The 19,084-nt window shown below is 46.2% G+C and overlaps 1 protein-coding gene across 1 annotated transcript in view; it reads left to right on the top strand.

The window, feature by feature from the left end:
- Positions 1-1,361: 1,361 nt before the first annotated feature.
- The window catches only part of MARCHF4 (membrane associated ring-CH-type finger 4), a 107,905-nt gene continuing 90,182 nt past the window's right edge, over positions 1,362-19,084 (top strand). The window contains exon 1 of the mRNA XM_036085293.2: positions 1,362-4,182. Coding sequence (XP_035941186.1) covers positions 3,658-4,182 — 525 coding nt within the window. The 5' untranslated portion in view covers positions 1,362-3,657. The remainder of the gene's footprint in view (positions 4,183-19,084) is intronic.

The raw sequence follows: 19,084 nt of genomic DNA, 5'->3' as shown, positions 1-19,084 counted from the left end.
TGGGTGTGCTGATATCAGTAATATACATATTATTTTGTAGTTGTTTTTGTAGTTATTTTTGTAGTATCCTCTTCCAGCCACTCACCTTGGGCCAGGTGTCAGCATCCATGGTGGGTGTTGAGGCATGATTCATACAAGCAGCCACCCTGGCTTAATCAAGACCCAGACTTAGGTCCTTGCTCCTTAGAGCTTGTAGGAATAAATCATTCAAGGAGATGGCAGCAAAGGGGTAGTTTTCTTATGATTCATAGGGCAGAACTTCATGTCAGTGATATTTTGGTGCAGAGATTTTGCATGCTTCTCTATGGCTCCAATATTTCTAAAGGCATTACCACAGCTGTGTAGATGACTCATTGGGATAGCTTGCCCAAGTCTATGACCCTGGAGGTGTGTGTGTATTGAGGGGGAGGGAGGTTATGAAGAAAGGCAAGAAAGCAAACCTAAGTTTTAAATGACCAAAGTCTACAACTCTAAGTACTGAGTTATTTGTATAGACCACTTTAAGTTTTCTTTTTCTTGCTCTTCACATTTGGGGAGACCTTACTACTCACTAGAAACTCCTTGACAAGGATGGGGTAGGGTGACATGAGTCAGAAACAGAAATAAAAAAGGAAATTAAAATCCATTTCAAATTACCTCTTGTCAGCAGCTTAGTGAAAGGCTTGGATGGAGGGAGGCTGGAGATATTGGTTAGGAGGAGGCTGTAATATTGCTCTGGGTTCTTATGATTCACAATTGGAAGAGGTCTATAGCTTGGAGTAATGATGACTTTGATGATGGTGATGGTGGTCATATTCCATTCAACAAATATGTATTGAGCACGTACTACATGCCGTCACTGACCTAGGCACATAAGATTAAAATGGACCAAAACAACAACAACAAACAAATCCTGCCCTTTGGAGCTGAATTTCTAGAAGAAACTAGCAAAAATGGTGCTGGCATCCCCCTCCCTCTTTGAAGCGTTTCTTCTCATGAGTTCTTAGTCATGAGGGACTTAATCTCCACCGAGTCCCAGAGTTAGTGAGAAAATCACAAAACTTTATTTTTTCCAAAGCCTGCAGACTGATATCTGCTTACAATGTTTATGAGCAGGGAAACGGACTCTGGTTGAGATGTAGAAGGCTCTGTGTATGCGTGTTGAGAGGGCTGGTGATAATGGACATTGGGAAGAAATTCTACAACCTTACTATCCACACTGATACTTTCCAGCTGGGGGAAAATGTACCCTGAATTGCTCCTTTCCACCCCACTTGCCTTTCTCCCTTTCTTGCTCCCTCCTCCCTTCCTTCCTAAATCCCTCCCTAGCCTCCTTCCTTCCCTTTCCCTTGGTCCCTCCCCATCCCCTTCCCTCGAACAGTTCTCTTCTCCTCTCTCTCTCTCTCTCTCTCTCTTTCTCTCTCTCTCCGTAGCCTCTTTTCCTCTTGGCCCCTTTCCCTCCTCCATCCCTCCGCGGCGTCTGCGTCAGGCCCCTACTTGCGTGACGCGCGGGGTCTGGGTGGGAGCTGTCCACTCGCCTGGGGTGCTGAATGCAGCAGCGGCGGCGGCGGCGGCGGCGGCAGCGGCGGAGATAGCTGAGAGCCTTCTCCGCTGCAAGAACCTTGTTTCCATTTCTCGGACGGTCAGCTCACCGCGCCGCCACCTCCCTTCCAGCACCACCCCTTTGGGAACTGAGCCAGGGGGGCAGCAGTCGCGGCGGCGGGTGCTGAGCAACGGCGGAAGACGAGACAACACCTGGCAGCAGCCTGGAATCTGATTTGCTTCCTCTCGCCTTTTATAAGAGATATATTTATATACGGCTTTGAGGAGTCGCGAGGACCAAGCCGGAGCCAACTGCTGGCTGTCTCCCACCTCGGCCACACTGCTTCGTTTCCCCCTCCCCACCTGCAACTGGCACCGCAAACAAGCCTTACCTCGTTGCATCTGCGAGGAGGTAGCAACAGCGAGCCCAACCAGCCGGAGGCAGCGGAGAGGAGGGAGGGGCGTGGGGGGGGGGTGGCAGAGAGCCGGCCGAGGCCGCCCTTGGTGGGGGTAGCGGGGGCAGAGCTGCCGTGAAGACCCAGCAGCCGCCCTCCTCCACCCCCACCCCTCCAGAAGCACTCTTTCCTGATTATTTGAGAACCGAATTATTATTCTTCCACTAGTTTTATTTCATTTTTTATTGCCCCCCCTCCTCACTCCCCAGCCGCCCCCACCCCTACGCCTGCCTCGCCGCTGGTTGCATGGCAGCGCTGCCCGGGAGCGGGGGCTCAGAGCCGGCCCCCAGGGAAGGAGGAGGAGGAGGAGGAGGATCATGAAGCCGGTAGTCGCGGCCGCGCCGGACGGCGAGCAGCAGCCAGAGGACGAGCCGGAGCAGCCCCCGCCCCGGAGACACCGGGACGCCGACCAGCATTCACTGCTGCCGCCACAGCAGCATCGGCGGCCGCGGGCAGACTCGGAGCAAGAGGAGGAGGGCGATAACGGCCCAGAAGAGGAAGAGGAAGAGAAGGCGAGGCCACTCACCCGCCCGGATCTGCCCTTCTCCCGGCCTTTGCCCCTCGCCCAAAGGGACCTTTGATGGAGCCAAAGGGAAGGGGCCCTGGATTTACAGACTGCCGCAGGGCTGGGCTGGGGGCTGAGATCATGTAACTACTCCTTCCTCCTGTCTCTTCCCACACGCCCCTTTTCTCTACCCCTTCTCTCTGCTCCACTGCCTCCTGTCCCCTATACACACACCTTTCCTCTAGCCAGGATCTTAATGCTCAGGAAGGAAGCGGCTCTGCAAGGGTTAAAGGATCATTTCTTTTTCCCCCTTTCTTTCCCTTTCCTCAGTCCATTATTTTCCCACTTCTGTTCTCCTTAATTGGCTTTACCCTCTTCCATGCAGCCTTTTGGCTGCAGAGGCAAAGCACAAGCCCCTTGCCCAATTTCACCTGCAATCCCTACCCACGCCCCACCCCCCAACCGCTCTCTTAAAAACAACTCTGGTGCTTCTGGGGATTAATTGCCCCAGTTTTCCGCCCAGGAGAATTAAAACTTCTCCCAACATCCTCTCCTCCCCACCGTACCCCCCACCCCCCACAACCAATCTCCAGCTTCCTGAGGAAAACTATCTTTTCTCTCTGCACATACAGTACTCAATTTTTCACTGAGCTGTTTTGCCCTAAGCCCAGCTCAGTCCACTCCAAATTTGATTTATAATCTTCCCCACCCTTTTATACAAAAGAAAAGAGATTTCCCACTGCCTAGGAATTTGAGAAGAACTGAAAATATCTTCTCTTGGGAAACTTTCTGACAACTAGACCTTGATCTCAAGGCCCAAAGAGCCCTTCCTCAACATTCTTTTTTTACCCCCCTTCCCCTGCCATACCCCCAAGTCAAAGGCAAAAAAGGAGACACTCTGAGCAAAGCTAAGGTTGGTGTGGGGCGGGGGGGGGGCAAGAAAACCCTTTTTGTTGTTGTCGGTCTTTCCAGGGAGAGTTCAGAACCGGTGACTCACAGTTCTCAGTCCTGGGGGCAATTGATTTGCTACTTTGAGGGGGTGTAAGAGGAGCCAGCAAGAAAGCAGATTCCCCCCATAACACAGCTCTGCTGGGGACCCCCCCCAAAACCATTCTCCTATCTTCCTTTGAAAAGACTCCAGCTGCCCCTCCTGGGCTTCCTGCTACCCCTGGGCACATGCTGATGCCCTTGAGCGGGCTGCTCGGGTGGTGGTGGTGCTTCTGTTGTTGCTGTGCCTGGTACCGCTGTGGATCGTGTGCCCCGGCTCCCCAGATGTTGCGCCACCAGGGTCTCCTCAAGTGCCGCTGCCGCATGCTCTTCAATGACCTGAAGGTTTTCCTACTGCGGCGCCCCCCTCCAGCGCCCCTGCCCATGCACGGCGACCCCCAGCCCCCCAGTTTGGCGGCCAACAACAACACCCTTCCGGCTCTGGGTGCCGGGGGGTGGGCAGGCTGGAGGGGCCCTCGAGAAGGGGTGGGCAGGGAGACCACTCCTCTGCCACCTCCACCACCTTTGCCACCTTCTTCTGTGGAAGATGACTGGGGTGGCCCAGCCACCGAGCCACCCACCTCGCTGCTCAGCAGTGCCTCCTCAGATGACTTCTGTAAGGGGAAGGCTGAGGATTGCTACTCACTGGGCAGCAGCCTGGACAGTGGCATGAAGACCCCGCTCTGCCGCATCTGCTTCCAGGGGCCGGAACAGGTGAGACCCTTTTTCCCTTTTCCTGCTGCCTTATGGTGTCTCTAGGTCTTGCACATTACTACTCCCCTGCTTGCCCTGGGGAACCATAGTGCTGTCTCTAGTGTGAGGAATATATGTTTTAAGGGCTCCTCAATGATGTTTCTTGTGGTTAAGTTTGCCCAAAAGGTGTCTGGTAGAGCCTGTTTGGTGACTCAGTTGTACCCCAGTTTTTGAATTTTCCTTCCAATGCTAGTGTCTTCAATTCCATCCAAAAATTCCATAAGCGTCCACAGAATAGAAGATTCAGAAGTCAGAAGTGATAAAATGAAGGAACTTGGTGGTACATTCATGCTTGAAGCCAAGATATCTTTTTATCTGATTTGTTGTTACTGACATTTCCCCCAGCCCATCTTCAGTCCCAGATTCAAACATCTTCCCTCTTCGGAGGGAAATGTGCAGAGATTGTCTCCTCTTTCCCTATTCTCATAGACTGAAACACAACAAGCCTGACCCTATTCTCTTACTTTGAACTACCCCCTACCATATTACACTGACATCCTCAGTGGTATGTTTTAGTCAGCGAGGAAGAAATGGGGAGAGATTCTAGGTCCAAGAAGACTCTACAGTTTGGTAAGACACTTCTTGGCGGACTTACGTTTTTTTTCCTAGGTTGAAAGCAAATAGGTAAGTGGGTTGAGAGTGAGTTTAAGAGATATGGAGAAGGAAGTAAGGAATCTTGTCATATCTACTCCCCTTCTCAGGCCTGAAGCACATCAACTTAGAATATCCCTTAAACCCTCCCCATCCAGGACAGGGGTTGCCAAGTACAATCATGGACCAGTCTTCCTAAGTTTGAAGGTCCTCCCTTCCCTGTTCATTCAGATTTTCACAGATAGACTCACCCCAGCCCTTCCAGCTCCACTTCCAATCTAGTGTCTGCTAGAGGCTGGAGATAGTATGTGGACATTTCCCAAGAGTCATGAATTATGGCGACACTTCCCACAGAATCCCAGATAGAAAAGTCTCATCTGAAAAATCTGATCTAGTTAGTGATGCTGGAGAAGGAACATTAAATTGCACCTTGGTCAGAGTTCTGTGGTCGCATCAGCTATTTTTTCAGTAGCTTCCCAGAAGTGGAAGGAAGACTTCTGGGTGCTTCCTGAACAAGTGGGAGAACAGTAGATGCCATGCCGGTGATCCTGAGGGGGCTCTGGCTCTTGCTGAAGGCTTGTTTTGTGAGAGACAGACTTAGCTGATATTTTCATTCATTTTATCTTTGCTCTGAATGGGCAACATGCTTCAGGGACAGATGATGACCGGGGCCACAGCCTGGGCATTATGAGAGGAGGTGACATAGATCTCAGTGTGCATAAATGTTTTTGAGGGGCTAAGGGCTGGGTTCCTCCTTCTTATGACTAGGCTTACTGAAGTCCCAAATGAAGTCCTGCCCAGAGTTGAGGACTCTTGTTAGGTGAGGCAGTCCAGGGCACCTGCTCAGTGCCCTTTTTCCAGACCTTGTCTCCACTTCCATTCATGGGCACAAGGTGGGATGGCTTGGCTGAGAGCAAGAGTGAGGCCTCATTTTGGGATGCTCCTGGTCAGCCTTTTGCCCCAATCAGGAGCCTCATCTTTTCCAAAAGAAAGAATTACTTAGCTTCCAAATTTCTTAAGCTTTTTTTTTTCCCATATGGGCTGGCTTAGGTCTGCATGTCACAGGGGCTGCTGGGAGTGTGGCTTCTGGCAGAAACACCCTTGTCTCTAGAAAACAGCAGGACTTGGAGCCTGTTCTGGATGGTATTTCACTGTGTGAACTTCTTCAAATCACTTTATGCCTCTGGGCCCCTTTTCCAACTTCTGTGGTTTAGAGGCACCTTTTTCTGTCCTCCTTTTTTTCCTTATAAGTGTGTTGGGAGGGTTCAGTAAATAATGAGCCTGAAAACATCTTGAAAGGGATTAAAATATAATGGCAGGTATTTTGATCATGAAAAAGCAGTACTTTGTTGAAAAGAAGAAGAAGAAAAGGATCAGTAGGAATATTGTGAAATACCTGCACGTGATATGGGGTCTGGGCAGAGGTTAGGAGCTTTCATTTCTTGTTCATTATTTCTATGGTGTGTCATAAATAAAGCACTGAATAAAAAAGCTAACACCAATAAAGGAATGGGCTCTATTATTATGTGGAAGGAATAGGGGCATCGTGTTGGCATTAAGACTGGATTAAGTCAAGCACTTCCTGCATATGATGATTCTATTTGGGGGTTTGTATTATTCATGCAGGAGCCAGGAGATTTTAATGAGATTGTGCTATAGTAGTGATAAGAGAAGCATGTGTTGGATATGAACATATTTTTCCCTCTTTTTACTCAATTTTCTTCACAGGATTTCAGTGAGGAAGGGGGACAAAGGGGAGATGGGGAAACCCTCTAGAGTAGGAAGAGACAGAGAGACAGAAAGAAAGTGAAAAGCTGAGATATCAGTATCCTATTTTCTGTTCAGGGAGCCAGCTGTCCAGCAATCCTGCACATGTGGCTCTGAAGGGAGAGCAGTCTGCAATCTCAGCAACTGAATGTCTTGGTCTTTTCTTTGCCCAAACAAAGGAATCAAACAGCTCCCTAGTCATTTGCCTGCTGCTCCAGGGGCTAAAAGACTGCCCCAAATGAAGATCTGATCTCTTCCTGACAAGGGCTTCTATGTGGTAAGGGGCCACTGGAGGGTCCAACTAGTTCCAGGTTTGCACGTCTGTAATGGTCTTTACATTCATTCATTCATGCATGCATTTACTTTAAAAATGTTTTCTGGGCACCTACAGTGTGCCAGATGCTGTTCCAGGCACTGAGTATCCAGGAGTGAACAAAACGGGTGAGACCTCTGCTGTCCTGAAGCTGACATTTCTAGTAGAGATGCAGAAACAGACCAGTCAACTAGTAGACAAATAAAGCGATTTCAGATGGTATTGAGGACCATGATGAAAGTCAAACAGTATAATGAGTTAGACAAGAATGAAAGGGAGGTTTTGGGAAAGATGCAACTACATTAGAAAAAGTGATCAGGGACAGCCTTCCCAAGAATGTGCCATCTGAGCTGGCCCCTACGTGATGAGAAGGACCCCCTGATACATTGGCCTGGGGGAAAAGCATTCCAGGTGGAGGAAATAGCAGGTTCAAAGACCTAAGTGTGAACAAGCTTAGCATGTTTGAGAAACAGAAGAGAGGACAGGAGAAGGCAGACGGATGGTGTGTGAATAAATGCTTGGAGAGCCAACTTGGCTCCATGCTGGAAAGCTGACTGAGTAGCCACTCCCCTCCTCTCAGCCATTCATCCAGGTTGGACAGGGGTCAAGGATCCATGGAAGTGTGGGACAAGAGCCCAGTTGGCAGCTCTTGACCCTCTATTTCTGGCTGAAGCTGCACTGGTTCACTTCGATGGACCATAGTGGGTAAGCTGAGGTCTCTGAAACCAGATGGCCCCAGTTCGAGGCCTGGACAAGTAGCATGCCCCTCCATGCTTCAGGTTCTTCCTTTGTAAGACAGGGATAATAATGATAGACCCCAACTGATGGTCATTCTGAGCAACAGATCAGTCAACACAGTTAGAGCCATGCTGTCACAGTGTTTTGCTGTTATTATCTCAGAGGGCAAGACAGTGCTCCCTCTGCCTCATTTAAAAGGAACAGTGGGCCCCAGCTCCCAGTCTAGTCCCTGGCAGGACTGCTGTGATTGTGGTCTGGTGGTGGTAGTAGATTGCTTCTTGTGCACTCACAATCCTCTAGGCGCAGAGTGCGGCTCCTCTGTTTCCATCATCAAAGGTCTTTATTAAGTAAGTGCCTCCCTAGGCCTGCTGCTCTGCCGAGCAGAGTCTGGAGACGCAGGGCTGATGTGGCCCTGCCCTCTGGGAGTTTCACAATCTAACCCAGACATCAGAGAGACTGATAGAGATCAAGAACTCACAAACAGTGGGTCGCAGGTGAATTATAGTAATATTGGATACAAGAAAGAGATGTGTGCTTAAAAGCAGCAGTGTGTGGGGTGCCTTTTCAGAGAGACAAGTGGGGGGAATGTGCTACCTTTTCCCCAATTAGTCAGAGAAGGCTTCTCTGTTGCTGCTGAAGACCAAGTGAGAAGCAATGGATGTAGGCTGAGTTTAGACAGCTGGAAGCAGAAGAGCTGTGAGACACATGGACACCTCGACAAAGAGGTGAAACCATCTCCTAGGCAGGGTCAGCTGTGGAGCACCTAGAGATGGGTTCAAGAATGAAATCCACCATGGCAGTGGTGGTGGTGGTGGGGCACCTGTTTTGGACCAAATGGAAAAGAAGAAATGAATTTGGAAGAGATGAACAGGCTTGGTTTACCTCCCTTATTCTTCCTGGTGTTTGCTTCCATGGAGCTCCACGTTCAGAAGGGGCAAGAGTAGTGTGAAATATTTTAGTCAGTGTTTTGGGTCCTGGGAGGGTAAGAGAAGAGCTTTGCAGTGCTCGGGAAAACCTGGAGAGCCCAAGATGCAATGAGAACCCTGGGAATGGAGATCAAGTAGAGCATTTTAGGAGAGACCCATACAGTGTATTATTTTTCTTAGCACTATGGTTCAATTTTACATTTTTGTGTGTGTGTGTGTGTGTGTGTGTGTGTGTGTGTGTGTGTGATCATTTAATTAATATCAGTCTCCACGAAGAATGGACCCATCTCTAACATTTATGGACTCTAGAACAAAAGTATAGATAGAGGCTCACATACCATAAGCCAAAATACCTAAAAGTAATAAATCCAGATAACTGTTAAATAAAATGAATTTTATCCTCCTATCCTGGCAAATAAAATGTCAAAACAACCTGGAAGACAGGTTTGAATTTAGAATTATTGGATTCCTTAGAATTCTGTGCTAGCCATATGGGGGTATCCAGCCCTTGGTCTACAAGCCACTTTGATTTTCTTTCCACTGCTGGCTACATCTGGCAGCAGGATGAGCCTTTGTCACACACACACGTGGACATTCCAGCTGGCTTGCTCAAGCTCTGTCCATACAACCCCTAAACAGCTGTCCCTTGCCCCTCTTCCTTTGAGCCCAAGGAAGAGAAACCTTGAATGTTCTGAGAGCAGGCTCATGTCTCAATACAGAGGAATTCTGGGGTCCCAGGTAATCAGAGCATGTTCTAGAAGAGAGGCATAGCTCCTAGACCTCACAGATTTCCTATGGGAAGGGTACAGGTGAAGAAGGGCCAGAGTGGAGCCTTCTTCAGCAAGGGACCCTCTTGTCTGGGTCTAAGGAAGGTATGCAAAGGGATTATAAGATCCCTAGAAGCAGCAACTTGTGTGTGTTCGCTCATCATTGGGTCATCAGCTCCCAATCTGGTGCCTGGCACCTGTTTCATACTCTGTAAGTTTTTGTTGAATGAATGATCCTCTAGAGCTCATCCAGTGGACAGCTCCACAGGTAGGGGGCTGGGGAGAAGAGACTATAAGGAAGAAAAACACTTGCCGGTATCAACTGCTGAAAATGTGCTGTGCAGAAGGGGCAGACCTGTTCTGTGGGATCACAAAGGGCAGTACTTTGGCCAACTTTGGTTTTGATAGTAGAAAGAAATTTCTATCAAAGCTGTCCCAAGATATGATAGTCTGCCTTAGAAAGGGGGCTCAAACGGGTGACTGGAGCTAATGACCCTCAAGATCCTTTCTGAGCTTGAAAGTTGGGGTTCATTACAAGGAGATTGCTTGAGGGTCCAGAGACATTTTTAATCTAAGTGTAAAGAGATGAACTTGCATCCCTTTTCAATTCAAGGGGTCATCTCGTCCCAGTATCTAATCTTAGTGTGTGCAATAGATGGCATGTACAAATGTGTCTTCAGCAGAAATCACAAAGAATAATCTCTGTCCTGTGTTCACAGAAATCCTAAGTTGTTCGCAATCATCAATTTACACCAGGCACATACTAAAGTAGGAAAGCAGCATGTCATGAACAATAAGCAACAGATACTACTGTGGACCTAAGGATGCCGAACGTCCCAGAAAAGGGGAAGCCCAGTTACCCCCCAACCCAGAGTCATGAGCAGGTGTTGTCATGTTCCCCTCTTGGGTTTTCCACTGTGGTTTTTCCATTTCTACTTTGGTCAGTCCTGGTCCTGTTTAAACGGAAAGCTGCAAGGACCCTGTGCTCTCATTCTTTATTGGGAAGTGATGTAAGGATGTTCAACCTCCACCATCAGGTCCTTGGCTACTTTCCAGATTTAGCCATCTATTTTTTACGCACACATACATGCACATGCATGCACAGGAATAAGGCATTGAGTGCACCTGTCTCACTTTGACAGAATTAAGGATTGGAGGAAGAGAGGCACCTTCTGTCTTGACAGTTGTGGAGTGATTCTCACCTCGATTGTCTGTAGATCCTCTACACAGTGTTCACTTTGGAGTCATCCTTCCTCACTTGTCAGCCTGTGTCTGGTTGTGGTGGGCTGGCTAATTTATTGGGTGTGGCTTCTAGCTGAAGCCCCCATATAGAGAAGTACTTAATAAAGCTGGTAGGGCAGGAGTAAAATACGGATTTCTAAAGAGCCTGGGAGGAGAAAGGCCAGATACTAGGATTCTCTCTCCCCTCCCCTCCACCACCGCTCTCCTCTTTTCCAGCTGGTGTGTCGGAGAAGCCCAGCTGTGGCCTGTAAGTTGGGGGAGGGGGAGCAAGTTGAGGGGGGAGGGGCTACTCAAAGGAGTGTGGGAATGAGCGAGCTGCTTCTTGTTTGCTGGGAAGGAAGCCAAGTTGGAAGTGAGCCTGGATGTAAAGGAGCTGGCAAGTGAATACTGTGTGGCCTGAGCTGCACACCATCCCCCTACCGAGATGTATCATATGTAAGATAGAGTCTATGTGTGCGTATTGCATAGAGTACACATTTGATACCTCCCTCTGTGTATGTTAAAAGTAAAGATGGGGTGCACGTGGGACCGACTGCTTCATAACAAAATAGGCAAAATTGATTTAGTTACAATTTGAGTTCTAGGTAAATGCAAACTATCAGCAAAAAAGAGGATCCACAAATAGAGGCTCTGTCGAACTCCATGATTCAAGCCCTCGTCTTGGGTCTAGTTCATTGCCCGCGTGAGGATTTCTTCAGGGGTCCTGTTCAGAGATGTTGAGGTGGACAGATCAAATTAATTTCCTTCTTTATGGAAAGGTCACTTTGGATGTGGTTGAAGTCAATCAACATCAATTTCTCCAAAAGAAGCCTCTTGAAGCCACCCTAGTGGCTAGCATATGACTCTGCATACAGTAGGGGCTCAAAATTTGTTGATCCCTTGGTTTCCTTCTTGGCACATGTTCATTCCAGACTAATAGTGCTATCTGTGGTCCCTGGTAGATGGTATATTTGGTACACATGGTAGATGGTATATTTGTGTGTGTGTGTGTACATGTGCACATATGTGTATGTGTCAGTATACAAATTAAAATGCCAAGCAAGAGGGATATGGATGCTCCCTTGAGACCCCCCTCCGCCCCATCCAACCTCCTTTTCAGATTCTATAATAACAAATAGTGATGATTCTTATCCTAGCAATCATAGTGATTGTTGTCCTGGCTTGAGTCCACTTGGCCAGGAGCAGACCTGTTCTTGTTCTCTTGCTGAATGATGGGAGGAACACAGGCTTTGAAGTCAGAAAGACATGAATTTAAATCCCAATTTGGGCCCTTCCCAGCTGGGTGACCTTGGGCAAGTTACTTAATCTCCCTAGACCTTGATTTCATTGTCTACAAAACAAGAATAAAATATTCAGCTTGAACACTTACCATAAGTGGTGGACATGCTGTATTAAAGTTCTAGGCACACAGCAAGCTGTTCATTAAATGGGAGTGATAATTACCCCCATTCTGTCAATGTGACTCAGAGACCTGGAGTAGGGTTCCCAGATCATGCTGCTGCCTTTCCTACTACTCTCTGTTACTACAGCCTTAAAAAATCAGGTGCTCTAAGTAAGGCTGTGCTTTGACCACAGTAAACCCCAGCTGTTTTTGTGCCTGACATCAGAGGTGTGCATTCAGATCCAGTGTGTCTGTTTAGCTGACTTTCTGCCTCTGTATTGCCTGATTCAGTTCAACCTCCCTGCTCTCCTGCCCAGGTCTCTCACCCCCAACATAGTTGTCTTTATGTATCTCCATCACCGCTATGTTCCTGACAGATCTTTATTAAGCAGCACTCTCTTCTTGGCAGGAACTGTGCAGAAAGACACTTTCCTAGATTCTGAGTCCCTAGAGGCCAGGAGCAGGCTATGCACACAGAGGAGCATGTAGGGGAAGTGGCAGAAGAAATGATTGCCCAACATGTGACAGCAAGGTGTTTGCATTCAGGGTCATCCCTAGACTAGTGTTTCTTGAAAGCCTGGGATGAGATGGATACCGCAGACAGACACCATGTTAAATAATGTTGATCATCAAGTGAGGAACGCTGTTCTCTTTTCAGTTTGTTCTCATGCCTTATGATTATGTCTAGGGGAAAATCTCACTGGAGTGATAATATGTCTTTAACACCTTTTTAACACTTGTCAATTTCCTTTGTAAACAAAGAGAAGGCATCAGGCTCAGAGTCTTTGGACATCCAGTAATATCTAGCTATAATTTGTTAGTCTTGTTTTATTTGCAGTTGTATGTATCTATTCTTTTATTAATAGATTATTTTTTAAAGCAGGTTTAGGTTTGAAGCAAAACTGGACTGAAAGTACAGAGTTCTCATATACTCACTTGTGGCCAACCCTCCACCCCAACCTCATCCTGCACCAGAGTAGTGATTTGTTACAATGGATGAACCAACACTGACACATCATTATCACCCAAAGTCCATAGTTTACATTGGGGTTCACTCTTGGTGTTATATGTTTGAAGGGTTTTGACAAATGGATAATGGCATGTGTCTACCATATATGGTATTATTATTGTTTCATGGCTTAAAAAGTTCCCTGTGCTCCACCATTTATCCTTTTGCTCCCACCCCCTAACTCCTGGCGATATAGCCTGGCCTCTGCCAGAATGTCATATAGTTGGAATCATGCAGTATGTAGCCTTTTCAGACTAGCTTCTTTTTTTTTTTTTTTAAGATTATTTATTTATTTATTTGAGAGAGAGAATGAGAGAGAGAGAGAGAGCACATGAGAGGGGGGAGGGTCAGAGGGAGAAGCAGACTCCCTGCCGAGCAGGGAGCCCGATGCGGGACTCGATCCCGGGACTCCAGGATCACGACCTGAGCCGAAGGCAGTCACTTAACCAACTGAGCCACCCAGGCGCCCTAGACTAGCTTCTTTCACTGGTAATATGCACTTACAGTTCCTCTGTGTCTTTTTGTACCTCGATAGCGCATTTCTTTTTAGCACTGAATAATATTCTATCATATAGACACAGCTTGTCTATTCCTACTTTGGTAAATGACATCAGTTTTTTATTTATGGTAGTGACAAAAGTCTCCTTTAGAAATACATTTATTGAAGTAAAAATGTAAGACATTTCAAGAAAAATGTTAAGTATCAAGTAAATAATAGGATAGATAGTACATGCATACCTTGAAAGTGTACGTGACTGAAGTTTGGGTGACATTGACCTGAGCCGCATACTTTATAATAGTTCTGAAATGTTTGTGGATTCCAAGAAGTGCCTCCGGGGGGGGAAATGCTGAGTCCCAGGCCATGGCCCCGGGGTAGTGCCCTGAAATCTGCATTTTCAACCACTGGCTTTCACAGTTCTAATGCAGGTGATTCAGGAAGACTGTGTATTAGGCAACAGTTTGGAGAGGCAACCAAAGTGGGGAAGAAGAGATGCCTCCCCCAGACCTGAGGACATACAAGCAACAGGCAGGTGGGCACTGGAGGTGCAGAGAGGATACAGGACCATGTGACTAAGAAGGAAGTGACATGTGTCACTCAGGGGAGAGACAGGAAGTGATACCTCTTGCATCTCTCTCTTTCCCTGCCTCAGTGATCTGAGAGCTATAAGTTTCAAACAGGATAGCTGCAAGATGGAAAAAGCTAACCAACACAGGGCTGTAACATGAGGGAGATGCAAACTTTGATTATATTAAGATGCTGAGACTTGGAGGTTTGTCTGTTGCCCAGCTAATGTTAATTTCCCCGGCTAATACAACCATTAATTCTCACTCCTGAATTATGTTCAGAGAGTATTCTTGAGCAAAGTCAAATCAGGGGCCTCACTGGGGAAGCCCCAGAGTCCCAAGGCAAGGCAACAGAAAGTACACAGCTTGCTGTCCCATAGCTCACTGAGTACCCACAATGACATGCATCAGCTCACAAATGACACATTGCTTTTACCTACAGCTCATTGGCTGAATCTAGAATGGCTCTACCTAATAGCAGTAGGGATGGAGAGTGTCATCCTCCTGGGTGCCTGGAAAGAGAGGAAACTCAGGTATGGTGAGCTCTAGACGTCTCTCCCTCAACAGTATTAGTACCTCTCTCTTAGGGTTGTGAGAAAGGTAAATGAGAGAACACATATTGAGCATGTAGAAACTGCTTGACCCACAGTGAGCACTCAGTAAATACGAGTGGTTTTGTTACTATCTCCTCAGTTATAAAAGGAGGAGGTTGTCCTCAGAAATATCCAAGCCCCTTCTAGTTCTGCTATCCTCTTCATGCCATATCATGTGGAGGAGCAGCACCTGGGGCCGGCATACCAACTCCCTCCACCAACAGCAGTCTCCCTAGAAGAATGAACTTAGAACTGGACCTTAAAGACCAAATCAAGGAAAGAATATGGAAAATAGGGCAATGAAGACTGTTCCAGGCATAAGAACAATGGAAGCAAAGAATCAAAGATGCTTTTGCAGAAAGTTAGCACAGTGGATAAGAACATGGGTCCTACATAGCCAAGCAGAACTGCTTTCAAATCCCAGTGTTGCTGTGTAGTAGTGGTATGATATTGGGACAATCATTTACAGACCCAGAATCTTCATTTTTCTCTACTATAGAATGGGAATGATAATAACAGTATCTGTCTCAGAGGTTGCTGTGAGGTTCAAATGATAGAACACATGCAAAACTCTTGGCATAGTGTGGAATGCAAACATAAGGATAAATTTGCAGATGTCCAATAAACATTAGCTCTTAATGTTGTTATCTGACCTTACTCACTTCTTCAAATTTTCTTTGAGAATTTCTGCCTTGGTGTGTGTGTGACTGTGACTGCTGATCTCAGGCGGCGCTGCCAAGACATCTTCAGGTTAGATGAAACTAAATATACCCAAGCGCTGCTGGTAGACTAAGTGAAAATTATCACACAGATATACATACTTTTTTTTTAATGTGTATGAAAGCCACTGTGATGAACAAAATCAAAAGCATCCCTCACTTTAGTGTAGCATCTTGTCAGTAAGTATATTCTCAATCAACAAATACTCAAGGTACTAGTCAAGTCACTTGAGTGTTTGTGAAAGTGACACATTAAAAGGGAGCTAAATCAAGGGACATTCTACAGAACAACTAGGCAGTACTTTCCAAAAGTGTCAAGGCCACAGAGAATGAAGAACAATGAGGGAAATGTCCCAGATTAGAGGAGTCTAAGAAGATATGACAACTACATACAATGAGTGATCTGAATTGAATTCTGCACCGAGTAAAGGACATTAGTGGGACAGTTGGTGACACTTGAATAAGGTGTGTAAACTAGTTAACAGTATCGTATCAACATTAAGCTCCTGGTTTTGGTCACTGGTCTGTAAGATGTTAACCTTTGGGGAAGTTGGCTGAAGGGTCAATGGGAACTCTTTGTGCCATTTTTACAAGTTTTTAAATGAATCTGAGATTGCTGCAAAATTAAAAGTTAAAAAATAAAAATAATTTCAATGGGTGTAGTTACTTCTACATGGAAAAATTGGGAATTACTAGTACAGAAAAAAGGCCATGATTTTGACAGTTTAAAAACCTCATTTAGAACTTGGGCTCTAGAACTTCCTAGCTGTGGGCTTTGGGCAAATCATTTAAATCCTTTGAACTTAAGTGTCTTTTGTCTGTACCATGGAGCAAATAAAAAATACTTCATAGGGGCGCCTGGGTGGCTCAGTCGTTAAGCTTCTGCCTTCAGCTCAGGTCATGATCCCAGCATCCTGGGATCGAGCCCCGCATCGGGCTCCCTGCTCGGCAGGAAGCCTCCTTCTCCCTCTCCCACTCCCACTGCTTGTATTCCCTCTCTCGCTGTCTCTTTCTCTGTCAAATAAATAAATAAAATCTTTAAAAAAAAATACTTCATAGCATCATTGCAAGAATTTGAGTAGACAACGCCTACTGCAGTGCATGAAGGGGCTCCCCATAAACATGAACTCTCTGTCTGGGTGCTCCTTCCACCTCTATCCAGGGAGGATGATAAACATGCCTCGCACATTTCCCTGGGTATAAGTGCTATGTGCTAAGTGCTTCAAGATTGACAAGGTGACACCTGAGGAGTGAAAGTTTTGAGTGGGCAATAAAGTTTTCCCAATATGGGATCTTAGGCATATAAACAGAGTTAATAATCATCAGCAGAAATAGCACTGGCCATTATGCAGTGGTACTTTAACAGTTTTTAACCTGACACCCCAAAAGGAGTGCTTTGGCACATTGAGTGAGTGTGGGTTGTCTATTTTGATACATCCTGTGGCGATCCCTCTGGGAGCCGCAGAATTAAGCCTCCATGGAACAATGTGCTACTTGAGAAAGAAAAGCTTTCTAGTACTGGGGCTCTGAATTCTCCAACATGTTTAGAAAACAGCTGTCCAAACCAGGCAGCTGCCCGTGAATGAGGGCTAGTGTCCGTGAGAGTGCAAAGGTGTCCTCTCCTGTTGGGTGCATGTTTGTGGGAGTGAGCAAGAATGCTGAAGGGGTAAGGGAGTGGGGGTGTGTGTGTGCACAGGGAATACGACTATTGAATTCAGAAGAAAAAAGCATTTGAGAGTGTTGGTCCTTTCACTGCTCCAGCCTTTTGCACACCTTTGTTCCAGACAGAGCCTGGAGGGTCTAGTCTTTGCAAAATCAGTACTCATGTTTTACATAATGCTTGTCGCCTTGTTTCTTGCTTTGGACACCCATTAAGTGTTTGCTAGAAAAAAAAATCAGTTTGGGGCTTTGGAGGAGTATATGATACGATTTCGAAGGTTCTTCCTCCCCCCCCAAAAAACACATAGAGGTTCTTCATGATTTAAATTAATTTTCATCTTCCCTGTGAATGTAAAGGAAGTAAAAAAGTGTTTATTTGACATGCTAGCTGGAATGTGCTTCCAAACAATCCAGTGACTGTAGATGATACAAGACTGATCATGTGTTTAAAAGTGCTGAAATTGGGTGATGGGTTTATTGTACTATTTTATCTACTTAAAAAATGTTTTATTACATTATATTTTACATGTGTACTTATATATTTTATAATTATATATATTTTATATATTTTTCTCTACTTTTATATGTGGTTGAAATTGTACATAATAAAAAGGTAGGACATATTTTTGCTATAAAAAGACAGTTATTAAATAGGTTTCACAAAAGGGGAGGTGGAGCTAGCTGAGGGTGGATGAGATAGCTTTGGGCACAATAATGCTGGGGACCTGAGTCAAAGACAGAACATGAGGATGTCTCACCAGGCACTTCATTAATCTTGCTCAATGAGGGGAATACATTTGATGACCTCTTAAGGGATCTTCCATCCCCAAAGGTCATGATTTAAAGATGAAAATGTCCTGTCGTCCATTTCCTTCCTGGTCTACTTGGTCTGATGGCAGCAAAAGGATCAGTGTGACCATTGACTCAGCACAACTGGGTGCCAGGCCCTGGGAATGAGGAGGCAGGATGGGGAGCTCAGAATCTAGTGTGAGAAGCAACCCCAAGACAACATGATGGGTTCCTCGAACCAGGATTGCATCCAAGGTGCTGAAGGACCACACAGGAGGGGTGACTAGTGAAGCCTGAGAAAATGGGACAAAGATTGCCAGAGAAGCTAATCTTTGAGTGGACAAGTCGGGCTGAGAAGGAGGAATTCTCCCAGGGAAAGTGTGTGCCAAAGTACAGCAATACAAGATCTACCTCATTCTCCTCATTAGAAACATATTCCTTTCCACTTGGCCTAATCCTCTCTCCCTCTCATTGCTTTTCAAATTGCCCTGCTATATTTTAAGACCCAGGATAGCTTTCCTCGGAGAGCTGGGTGGATTAAAGTGTGGGCAGGGTGCAGAGAGGGGAGGGGTGGGTTTACTCCTCTCCAGCAATTACTCTCAACGCTAGCTTCTCTGGGCTGGGTTCTAATGGCCTTTCTGTAATAAGAGCCTCATGGTCTGGCTGTGCTTGGGAGCCACCTGCCTGGGAATAGTAACGCCACAGAAACTTGCATGGTTAATTGAACTGAGTTTTTATATGGAAGCTTCAGGAGAGTCTGGAAGGACCCTTGGGGTTCAGGAGCTTCCTTAGCCTCCAATACATGCTGAGGCACTAGCTCATATTCCTGTGGTAAGGAGGGAAAAGCAGACGTTATTTTTCTCATTTTTAGAAGTGAGAAACCAGGATCCAGAGAGGTGAAGTGTTGTGTTCCTATTTTCAGACTGGGAAATACCAGTCAATACTTTACAGGAGAAAGTCATTCATCCTTCCCCCACTCTCTTTCAGCCATAAAAATATTCGTTCATTCACTTCCTAACACACTCCTATATTGTAGTGAAGTGTTAATTTACCAGAACATTTGGAGAATGGAAGAGACTAGGGAGGGAGAATGGGCAGGAATAGGGTCAGCTGATGGTTAATTTCATTTTCTAGTTCATTCAGGGATAACCCTGTAATTTATGTTATAGCTTTTATTGTTGAGAATCTTTACAAAACGTAAGTCCACCTTGCAGTGAGTTTGAACATTTCCCAAATGTCTTTTATGTTGAAGGATTATTGTTTAACACTAGGCTCTGTGGTTATAGAAGGCAAAGGGAATGGAG

The sequence above is a fragment of the Halichoerus grypus genome, chromosome 4, assembly GCF_964656455.1.
Source record: "Halichoerus grypus chromosome 4, mHalGry1.hap1.1, whole genome shotgun sequence".
NCBI classification, from domain to species: Eukaryota; Metazoa; Chordata; class Mammalia; order Carnivora; family Phocidae; genus Halichoerus; species Halichoerus grypus.
Note: the sequence above shows the minus strand (reverse complement) of the source record. Positions and strands in the feature narration are given on the sequence as shown.